General features: G+C 39.9%; 1 protein-coding gene and 1 non-coding gene across 2 annotated transcripts; one reads left to right on the top strand and one right to left on the bottom strand.

The window, feature by feature from the left end:
- The first annotated feature begins 952 nt into the window (after positions 1-952).
- ccdc25 (coiled-coil domain containing 25) lies at positions 953-4084 on the top strand. Its single transcript, XM_075458712.1, has 9 exons — positions 953-1144; positions 1281-1328; positions 1453-1492; positions 2239-2290; positions 2480-2555; positions 2641-2744; positions 2890-3092; positions 3387-3432; positions 3582-4084. The coding sequence occupies exons 1-9, from the start codon at positions 1120-1122 to the stop codon at positions 3609-3611; spliced, it is 624 nt and encodes a 207-aa protein (XP_075314827.1). The 5' UTR covers positions 953-1119; the 3' UTR covers positions 3612-4084.
- A 710-nt stretch (positions 4085-4794) lies between these two features.
- Positions 4795-4867, bottom strand: trnaa-agc (transfer RNA alanine (anticodon AGC)). Its single transcript has one exon. It is a non-coding gene; the product is annotated as a tRNA-Ala (tRNA).
- Positions 4868-12159: the final 7292 nt, after the last annotated feature.

A 12159-nucleotide genomic window follows, 5' to 3' on the forward strand; every position in this document is an offset into this window, starting at 1 on the left:
CATATATAATATATTCTTATCTCCAGTTCCTATTTGTTGGGGGAGTTTCAGGCCACAAAGCTGCATCCACACTTTGAGAGTCATTAAAGTCACATGTGAGTTATCCAGCCGCCCATTCTGTTCCTCATTCACCTGTAAGCCGTTTACCTACATAAACGGCATGTTTAAATTACAAGGATCGAGGTGCAAACGGTGAGGCTCACTCCTCTGTTAATGTTGGTTTATCCCAGAAGTTACAACTACCTAACACTTTCAGTGCAACATTACTCTCTTTCACACATGGATAGAATAGAATAGAATAGAATAGAATAGAATAGAATAGAATAGAATAGAATAGAATACAAAAATACTTTATTCATCCCCCAATGGGGGAAATTAAAAAAAATTGTACCTTATCAGCGTAAAACATCTGACTTCTTAAATCTACATGTGTTCCTCCTCTATACATTCACACTTGACATGATGCATAATAAAGATGCATCAGTTTCAGCTTAAAAAGGGCAAATAATAAATGAACACCTGGTGGTGCTTATTTAATGCGTGAAGGGCCTATAAAGGCACACCAGATGGCATTTTGGAAGTATGTTAACTATGACTCGTTTGGCTTTCCATAGGATCATTGTCCCCAAATGCTGTATGTTGAAAAATGTTTCTTTTCCTTTTCATATTCACAATATCTCCTGTTAAATGTCAAATTGTCTCTAGATACAGGCGCATATGTATCTATCATTAGCATTCAAATGATTACATTTAAATTTATCTGAAATCTTTTCTTATAGCTGTCGAGGATAAACGGTCACTGAAATATGGGAAGGAAAAAAAAAGGGGGGGACACGAAATGTGGTGCACTTAGCCTGTGATATAAATACAAAATATTATCAGACAGGCATTAACAGACAGGAGCTTTTAATTTGTAGGTGTATGTTTCTACTTCCGGTATACGTGCTAACTGCTGTAGCTTCACTCAGGCAGCTAACAACTTCCCGGGTCAATTTGTACATGCACGCTCAGTAGACGCTCAGCTTATGGTTTTTCTTACTGATTATAAGTAGCGTGTTTGCTCACAGGCTATATAGACCCACTTTTCATTTGTTTTGAGCGAGTTTTAATCCCCGTAAAATGGTGTTTTACTTCACAAGTGCCGGTGAGTGCGGCAGCCGTTTGGCTAACAGCGGTGTTAGCTTGTAGCCTGTTTCAGTTGAATGTGATTTAAACGTGTTTAGCACCAGTTTATGTTGCCGTTTCACTCCCTAACTACCTGTTTCTTGCTTCCTCTGCAGTGGTGGACCCTCCATTCACAATCTACATGGGAAGGGACAAATATGAAAGTAAGATTGTCCTCGTTTGATCTCTGTATGCTAGTTCTGCCTGGTTGAGGTGTTGCTGTTTTGTTATTGATGAACCACACATGGTATAAAATTACATTTAAGATGAGGCTGTTTTTGTCTCCAGATGAGGATCTGATCAAATACGGATGGCCTGAAGATCTCTGGTGAGACTCGTCTTTATTTTAAAGCTTACATCTGTGTGAGGTTACTCCCAGAGCAGCTGTAAGGTGGTTACAAACCCAGTTTGTAAGCAAAAGTCATTCAAATGATAGAGTTTAATGTATGTTAAGTGTATGACAGAGGGTATACAGCAGGGATAAAGTGTGCAAAAAGTGCGCCTTGTAAAAAATGACAACCACACTGTGACAGTTCTGAATTTATAATATATATATAATTTTTGTATAGAACTGTGGTATAAGTTTATTTACAGTACATTTTTGTCATAACTGACTGTAAGACCATATAAACAAACACATAAAGTATAAATACATTTATGTAGTGCATGTAGGAACAAAAAAAAGGAAGAAAGGAGGAGGAAAAGGCTGCTAATATTCAAATTCTTCAGTTATTTATAAAGGAGTGTTGGTTTTATCACTGAATCAAGGAATAAACGAATAAAATGATGAAAAACAGGATGGAAATTACTTTAAATTAATACGTCATAGTTTGAATATAGATACAGAATTTTATCAATAAATTCCCCTATTTAAATGCCATTTTAATTCTGTGTTTAGTTAAAGTTTTCTCACTAACTTATTTTTTGTTTGATTGAAGCACGAGTCTATATCATATGAACTCATTTGCTGTTAGTTTTCTGTTTCTAATCCTGGAAATGGACTTCTTTGGGGGCTTTTTTTCTCATATTTAAATACAGATTTATGACTTCTGTACAAATCTCTTCCATATCCAGGTTTCACGTGGACAAACTTTCCTCAGCTCACGTTTACCTGAGAATGCCAAAGGTAAGTAACGATTTATGTTTCTGACTGTTGTTTTGACTATGTACAATTTTGTAGTGAATAATAAGCAAGTAACAAGCAAAGCTACAAGGAAGTAACCACAGCCACGGTACAAAAGGGTGGGGGTTCACTATCATGATGATTTTGTGGCGTCTAACCTAACAATATCTGTTCTGTGTGGCTCGTTTCTAGGGTAAAACCATAAATGATATTCCTCCAGAGGTGCTGATAGACTGTGCACAGCTGGTGAAAAACAACAGCATCCAGGGTAAGAAGAAAGTAAAAAAGTTAAGGAAGTTTTCTGCATGTCGTCTGTTCAGCGCACTGAGACTGCTTGTGTTGTGTGTCGTCAGGCTGTAAGATGAACAACATCAATGTGGTTTACACACCGTGGGCAAACCTGAAGAAAACCGGAGACATGGACGTTGGACAGATCGGCTTCCATCGGCAGAAAGAGGTTAGCAGACCACTAAAAGAGGGGAGATAACAAAGTTAAAGGTGTCATGTGTGCTGGAAACACAGAGGCACAATTTTTATTCTGCATACTGAAGCTAATCATCTCCCAGCTGCCTTCATCACAAAACGTTTGCTGGTGTTTGCAGGTGAAGATCGTGGCAGTGGAGAAGAAGATCAATGAGATTGTAAATCGTCTGGAGAAAACGAAAGTCGAGCGTTTACCGGACCTGGCGGCAGAGAAGGAATCGAGGGATCAAGAGGAGAGGAACGAGAAGAAAGCTCAACTCCAGGAGCACAAGAAGAGAGAGAAAGAGGAGCAGAAGAAGAAGAAGGAGATGGAGGAACTCAGGTGGGCTGGAGATGCAGGAAATATCTCAGGTTGCATTTACTGACTTCACCGATTATAACTTAAAAGCAGCTGATGGAGAGATAACCAGCAGCTCTAAAACGCTCTGAAACACTTCTGCACTAATCGTTACAGAAGTAACATGTTCTCGTTCCAAAACTGGAACGACTCTCATCCATCCTCTCCATGTCTTTGTCCCCTCCACCTGCTGTGTGAGTGGGGGAAACATCACATGTGGCTCACCAGCATCATTTAAGTACATCCTGTGTTTTTAATCTACATCTTTGTACTCCCTAGGAACTACACAACACTAATGCAGAGTGAAAACATGAAAACGAATGAGGTAAGGACATGAACTGACAAAGAGAAATCATTCATGTACACAGAGTCACCATGTTCATATCATTATGTATTTGTTAGAAGTGGAAAAGCAGCTGAAATCATGTTTACTTTGTTGAAATGAAACATTCCTTAACTGGTCTTGTGTTGCAGGACGGCAACGATTCAGATGACTTCATGTGAGGAGGGAAAATTAAACCGCGAGCAGACGGACAATCTGCTGTCGGGGCGCTCCCCTGCCGCTTTTGCTTGCACAGACATTGAAATTAAACAAGAACAAGCGGATACCTTTTGCTTTTTGACACTCAGAGCAGAAAGTGGACAAGCGAGGGACGGGGCAGCGACTTGTGGTCCAGAAACTACATTCAAACCAGGCTGGGCTACCTCCTCATCACAGGAGGACACTGTCGAAGAGTCATTAGCAGACAGTAACTCTCAGATACTCTCAGATACAGACCGGTGTTTGATGGCGTTTTCTCTGATGATTTAAAAAAAAAAAAAAGTGGTGTCTGTATGGGTGTGTTTTAATTATTCATTCAAACAGCATTTTGTTGAAGCTGCGAACCCTCCTACTCCCAAATCTGCCCATTTGTCTGCATGTCAGATTTTATTGAATACAATTCAGTGTATGAATTAAAATCAAAAGTTGTTAAAAATGTTGTGCTTGTATTGTCATAAGTTCTGCTCACGCATTAAAAACAATCAAAGTATATTACTTAGTGCAGAGATATTATGATAAGACATCTAATGTCTGCCTTTCAGGGCCTGTAATGCCAGTAAAATCGTGTTAATTTAAGACCAGTAGAGATCAGAAATGATCTCTTTTTCAGCAGGTATCCCTGGCCCGGTGCCCCCTTTCCTGTCCTCGAAGCCCCCAGCTGCCCTGCACTCAGGATGGAGGATTGGACTGAAGAGAAGTTTCTGTGCAATTTGTTGGTTTCCATATTATTTTTAATAATACGAATGATTCCTTATCAGGCCACTGCAGAGCTTGATGAGAGCTGATCGTTTGAATCAGGTCTGGTGGAGGAGGGAAACATCGAAAACATGCAGAATTGAGCTGCGCTTTTCAAATTTAGAATTTGTGCGCGCTTTCTTTCTATCTTTCTGACTCTTATTTGATCCCATAGTCTTTATCCACAGAAAACAGTATCTGGCCAGGCAATAATGATCTTGGAGGAGGTAATAGGAGGGCATCTCTCACAAGATGGCGCTAACGTCACACTAACTCACGGGTTACGATCCGGCGTAACGTATCTTTGCATCGCTCCTAAAATACATATCACATGTATAAATATTAAACAAGAAGGAAATATGTAACATAATTAAATTAAATGAACATTAGTAGAAATAAAAATGAAAAGTTTGGAGGATGCGGGCATCGATCCCGCTACCTCTCGCATGCTAAGCGAGCGCTCTACCATCTGAGCTAATCCCCCGTAATGTACCTTTAATGTCACCTTCACTTTTATCATCGTCCATTACCATAACGGTTAATAAGCTAATAGGTTAACCAACTTAGTAAAGTTAAAGACGCTTTCTGACACACACACCGCATGTTACTTTACTTTCTTTTTCCAATTTTAGACAACCAGTGGGGTCCTCTCGTCGAAACTCCATGTTTTTAGGGTACGAGGGCTCGTTCATATCATGCCAAACACAAACATGGAAACGTGGAGACGCAGCGTTTTATAGCGTTTTAGTACAAATACAATGAACACGAGATATATAACCACAACGACATCCCGTCAATAATGCTCCATGTGAAAACAGAAGAAAAGTTAAATTCTCGCATGCACAGATACTGTGTGCCGTCAACTTCGCCAAAGTAAGCCCAAAGTAAGCCCACATTAGCCAATCACGTTTCCCTGTGGTTTACTTTTGACCAATCACGTTTCCCCCTGTGGGCTTACTTTGGGCTTACTTTTGACCAATCATGGTTCCTCTCTCCTCCCTGGCACACTTTTAGCGCTAAAGTAAGTCGTGTTTTATTCTGATATTGAACGTAAACTTGTAAGATTTTCTACGACGAATAAATAGCAAAGGGTGTTGGTAAAGTTAGTATAAAATGCAAAATATAAAAAGTTAAAAACATCGCCATATATGCGATGATTATGTGTGAATTATGAGCGAAGCGCTGTTTTATGATAGCTGGAAAATGGATGAAAGGATGGATGGAGTAGTGCCAGGGTCACTTCATACGTAATAGGCTACTATACAACAAACGAGCGCTCTACCATCTGAGATAATCCCCCATCATGTCATCCAGACAAAGATCGTCCTTTAAGAAGTCGGACTTGAAAAAGTCGAGTGCCTTTGTTCAACAGCCTTCGCTTGAAGACTGACGCTTCCAACAACAGGAGTTACTTTGTACTGCTTCACTAATTGCTCATTGACTTGGCTGCAACTAGTTTCAATGGGGGCAGTTATCACACAGTGAAACTAAACCAGCAGCAAGCCTACTTGCAGTCAAAGTATAGCAAAAAGCAGCCTGATATACAAGAAAAAATGACTTACTTATTCTGGATGAATCAAGGAGTTCACAGTCCCTCCAAAAGTTAAAACACACACTGAGCTAACACACTACCTGGGCTGACTAAAAAGAACTTGGGTCATGCAGACCCCTCCCAGAGATTAACAGGCAAATTGGCCACTCTTGGCCGAAACTAGTTTCAATGGGGGCTGTTATCACACAGTTAAAATAAACCAGCAGCAAGCCTTCTTAGCAGTCAAAGTATAGCAAAAAGCAAGAAAATGTACAAGAAAAAATGACTTACTTATTCTGGATGAATCAAGGAGTTCACAGTCCCTCCAAAAGTTAAAACACACACTGAGCTAACACATTACCTGGGCTGACTAAAAAGAACTTGGGTCATGAAGAAAGCTGCACTGCATTACATCTGCATTGCGAACCACAAAGCTTTTGTTTCGCCCAAATGGGAGGACAAACCAAACGCTCTCTGGAAGGGGGGGGGGGGGGGGGCAGGACCGGTTCTAGCCCATTGGCTTGCCTAGGCGAGATTGAGATTTTGCGCCGGTGAGGGTCACTGCAAAAATCTCTGGAGTGCACCTAGACATTTTAAAATATAAAATAATATGAGCATAACACACCACTCGCCAACACAATCACATTTATTACAATTGTGAATTCACATGTATCTACTATTTACATGACCTTAGTGGATTCTATATAAGCCATTTTTCCATAAATCCATTTTTCCATAGTTTGGTCCTTTTCATGTCGCTAGTTGACCTTCTACGACCGTTAGCGTGATCTAGTTCTAGTGTGGCTGTGACTTGCAACTGCATTGTCATGACGACACCCATGCACATATTTTATAATATTACATTTTCATTAAAAAATATGGGTTGGGGCATGTTCATTTAATTCAATGAGGGTTTTATTGCCCATGCTTTTTAAAAAGTATTTCATTAATCAATGTTGTTAAAACAAAGATGTATGCTTAAGCAGTGTTGTGCCAGTTCACAGCTTTTCTGAACTAGTTCAAGTTCAGTTCATACATGCTCAAAGTGAACAGTTCACGTTCAAAGTTCACAATTTTAGTTCTGAACTAGTTCAAAGTTCAGTTCATTTTACTTTTTTCGTGAGATATTCAAATAAATACTTTTTTTCACACTACGAGCTAGAAATCACTATACGTTCTTTGAAACTGCTCATTGTAGACATTGCTCACTGCAATTGTGGGTTTCTTACCAGGTGATGAAACTTGCAGCAGTACAGACAAGGTGGACCAGTTGGCAGTGTCATTTGCCTTTCCTCCCTTATGACCCTCGAGGGCATATATGCATTCACACTGGATGGATGTTTTAACTCAATGTGCCGTTTCAAATTCGAGAAGGACGTTGTTGATGTCCTAACTTGTTTTTGCTGCGCAGGTGAGTATCTTACACAGAAAGGTAAGATTTTTGCCGTCGGGGTCTTGGTTTGCAAGAGTGTAGAATTGTTTTAAATGTTCATAAGGAGAATCGGTGTCAGTCTCCGTGCCATAACTTCCACTAGCCTTTTTTTTTAATTGCAGCGCTTTCTCTCACTCTGGTCATTGCTCTCTCTCTCTCTCGCTCGCTCCTCCAGCCCTCCGCGCGCAATTCATCACGGGTAACATCGTTCGGAAGCCAGTATGTTATTCAATTATTCTCAGCCGGACACTACGTTGCCCACAATGCATTGCGCACCCAATGTCAAAACCATTTCTGTCTGGTGATACATGATTTAAGCGGCACCAGCGAGAATACAGGAGGGAGGAACTTTCTCTCGTTGCGTTTCAAAAGAGAAAACAGATGTCACTCAGTTTTCAATGGAAAACAAATTCCAACGTTCATTTACAGTGATGTCTGCCGTTCATGACACATAATGTGAACTAATTCACGTTCAAGTTCTTTATTAAAAAATGTGTTACGTTCAGTTCAACGTTCGTGAAAAAATGAGCGTGATCAATGAACGTGTTCTTTTGAACTCATTCACGTACAACGCTGTGCTTAAGGGCGCCAATTTGGCGCCCTAGGCAGCCGCCTTGGCGGCTGTAGGAAGAACCGGCCCTGGGGGGGGGGTTCTTCCTACAGGCCGTTCATTGGGGAAACTACAATGAACACCCCTCTGGTGTTCATTGTAGTTTCCCCAACACTCTTGGAATGGGTGGGTGAGGCGAGGGTTTTTGATATGGTTGCAGTCTGCAGCTTTACCAAAGCTTGTGCAAAAACTGACTGCACCAGTACAACTTTCTTTCTCTCTTTATCTGTGTCAAATCTGTTGTGCCCTCAGTGTTTTGGACCTTTTGTACTGTGGTTTCTGGTTTCTTGCCTGCCTCTAAACCGTTTTGCCTGCCTTAGGCTACTGACTATTCAATAATGTTGAATCCTATTTTTGTATAAAAAAACTTCAGATTTGAAAGTTGTACCGTGAGTAAAACACTGTCATGATATACAATTGTACAGAATTGTTGTGTAGGCCAAAACAACGCTGAATAACAGAATAAAACATTTTAGAATAATATAAATTATACTCTGAGTAACATTAATGAGTTTATAACTAATTTAACAGGTGTTTTTATCCATTGAGAGCCTAAAACCACGACTGTCCTGTGTCAAAAAGGCAAAAAGAAGAACTAAAAACCTAATGATTAACAAGGCTGATACGGGCCATTCGCTGATGTGTGTTATCAACACAATATAATAGTGTTTTTCCCACTATAACTGTATTTACTGCATTACATCCTTTGTCTAATACTCCAGAGTCAAAAAGTGACGAACACATTCAAAAAATGATATCACAATGCAGACTTTTGTTTGCTCATTTGCAGCTTTATTCATTAGAAGCGTTAGCAACATTAGCTCATGGCACATTTTGGGAAAATGACTGCGTCTATAAGAATTCATGCAAATCCAAGACGACTTGTTTCTACTTCATATTAATTTGTTCCCCAATTGCAAGCGAAAAGCTGCGCCCATCGTGCATGTCTTCAGATGAAGAGATTCAACGCCACTTCATCAACATCTTGCTGAATTTGATCAACATCCTGCTGACTTTGACCAGCATCATCTGGCTGACTTTGACCAGCATCATCTGGCTGACTTTGACCAGCATCTTGCTGGCCTTGATCAGCAAGTGCTTGTTGCTTCTGCTGATACCTAGTTGGAAGGAAGGAAAAAAAATGAATTGCTAAATTCATCAACAGATGGCAACACAACTCATTAAGACTTAAATAGTCTAACAATTTTGTAACACAGAATAAAGTTTTACTTATTTAATTTTCTTGACTGCATTAAATCATTGTGAGTATAATTTTGTTGGGTTTTGCTTAAATAAAGTAGTAAATCTCAAGAATAAAATACAAATAATGGCTTCTTTATATTACCATGTATTAATATTGAAAAGTGCTTACTTTTTCATTTTCTCCAATAAGCGCTGCTCTCTGTGATCTGAACAAAGATAAAAAAAAATATATATATATATATATATATATATTAGTTGTGGTCACTGTCAGTCAGTTAATTCATGTTCGGATTTGTTTGACATTAGTGCATAAGAGGTACGCCCACAGTTCAGAGAAGCACATTACATTTGCCATGACAACATAAGATTTTAACTTAAACAGAAATATTCACTGTAACAAGTTTGGATATCTTAAAGGGATACAAGGTAGTTTAGCGGCAGTATAGCGATCTCTATTGGTCAAACTGAAATTCTACACTGTCGTAAAAATGCCCACCTGTCCACACCCACTAACTAACCATCGTGGCGAATGCTGCCGTTGTGTTATTTAGTCAGTGCAGTTAGGTCATCTGATTCACAAGTGTAGACTGCCCACGTAAGATACTATAATCAGAGATTTTCTGAAGAGAGAACTCAAGATAATATGCTATAATACTGTTGCTGGAGGAAGTGGCCGGGGACAGCTCGTCTGGGTTTCTCTGCTCAGGCTGCTGTCCCCGCGACCCGATCCCCGGACAAGCGGCAGATAATGGATGTATGGATGGACTGTTGCTGATCTTGAATGGGATTCTTCCCTCATCATGGTGTATTCGTGGAGTGATTCCTTTGTATTAGCAGACACTTACAAAAGTTACATCTTAGACAGAGATGCGCGCAGGCACTACCAACACACGCCGCAATAAACGCAGACTAGCTCTACACTATTCCGATTACAATCACAAATTAATCCATTTTCATTTGTAGATAACAATTCTTGTTCGGATCAAAACGCTATTCTTATTCTAATCAGGTCAGTCCGTGTATTTCTGAAGCTAGGCTACGTCTCGAACTCAGGAGGAATTAGAGCACCGTCATCACCTGTCTCTTTACGATCTAAAACGCAGATCACTATGGTAGATGAACAAGATCACGCTTGGAGAAATTTCACAAAGATGGGAAGTGCCAACATCGAACGTTTCATATTCAGTCAGTGAAAGGCAGAATAGGAAACGCTTGGTGTTGGCTCTTCAACGCAAGCGAACACAGCTACAACTACAGCTAGCATACAGTACCTAGCTAAGGGCCGTAAACACAAACGACTCTTCTCGCGCATCACGACACTTCAGAAGCGGGTCGCTCCTGCCGAAGTTACATATGGGATTTTCAGCATACAGACTCCTGTTGGGAGCGAGACAGGCTTCATTCGCTTACTATTGACTTGTTTAACCTTTGTTAAACTCCTGAAGGCTATAATTTTAGGTGAAAATGCTACCTAGTGCCCCTTTAATAAACGTTTTGTGCCAACTTGTTGAGAGAGTATTGTTGTCTGATGTTTGCAAAAAACTGAGCTCTGTCTGTTGAAGTCAGGACTACTACACTTTACTTTTCCATCCGGCCTTGGCCCCTTTAAATACGGACTTTATCCCTCTCCAAGCGTTTTTGAAAAAACAGTCTCCAGGTTCGGCCATGAGGACGACCATTGATAGCACGAGAAAGATCATAACACACTTCATCCTGCAAATCAAAAACATTTTTAGAGTTATAATGCAATTGCAAAAAGGTTTCATGTCATAGTATAACTTTTAGCCAGTTCTAAGGATCTTGCATCGAATAAAGGATCAAATATTTAGGTTTTTACCTCTCCACAGATTGGGTCCAAGTCAAAGGACTGCTGTCAAAGAAAGCAAAGTTGGAGATCTAAAGCTGCTGTGAATTTGTCTCCTGAAATACCTGATTTTGTTAGTGGGTGGTGCCGAGGTGTGTTTCTCAGTGTCAGTGATGAATTGCACTATTGCATCATTTAGTTTGTCACAATAAGTATGGGTTGATGTAATTTCAGTCTGTTTCTTCAAACTGCGGGTCACTGCGGACAGTTTTCAAGACGTTTTGTAACAACATGTGATGTAATCTGGGGCTCGATGGGGTATGATAATCATTCAGACAGTCACGCATACTGTTTGTCCAATACAAAACTGAGGGTTTACAGTGAATAAAGCTTTATGATTTTTAGTACCATTAAATCATGTATTATGAAGGTCTGTTAATGAATACATTTTGTTTGGTGAAGAAGAGAGAGCATGCAAAGGGAAGTTTGTTAAAGTGCAACAAATGAATTGATTGGTTGAATTGTTTGTAGTTAAGGCCCATGCTTTAGGCTGTGAATGTCACCTGATGGGAAATTACCATCAAATTTGTTGACTTTTTATCAGGTAAAGTAAAAGTTTCTCCCTGCATTTCGCATTTTGCAGTGTGGAGTGAGATGACAGGATACTGATCGGAAACCTCTTTTCACACCGAAGAAGACACTGTCAGTAAAGCTTGTCATTGCTCGTATTTGCTCGTTCAAACTGACCCATCGGAGGTGGCTTAATGCTGTATCAGCATTTGTTTTCTAATCGCATGCCGGGGGGGTCAGAGGAGTGGCATGGCACCGGATTTACACACACAGGTAAGGTTGGATCTATGAATGCCTTGCTTCCACTCAGAGTTGCATCAACACTGACCCCCAATTTGGTACAAAACTCTCATCTTGAAGGCTCAGTTTGAAAAAAAGTAAATGTACACATATTATTTTCTATACTAACATCAAATGTTTAGCATCTGATATATTGTTTATTTGATGATTCATTTGTTTATCATCCCACCATTAGTTGTTAAGCAGCAATTCATTAGTTGGGAAATCTAGATTTAGTCATGTCCACTGGCTTCAGGCTCAAAATGTCCCTACATGGAGTTATGCTCCTTCATTGTGATCAAGTGGTTTGAATAAAAGGTGCAAATTTTTTTCCAAAAAAGAAGAAG

This window comes from Odontesthes bonariensis, chromosome 24, assembly GCF_027942865.1.
Source record: "Odontesthes bonariensis isolate fOdoBon6 chromosome 24, fOdoBon6.hap1, whole genome shotgun sequence".
NCBI lineage: Eukaryota > Metazoa > Chordata > Actinopteri > Atheriniformes > Atherinopsidae > Odontesthes > Odontesthes bonariensis.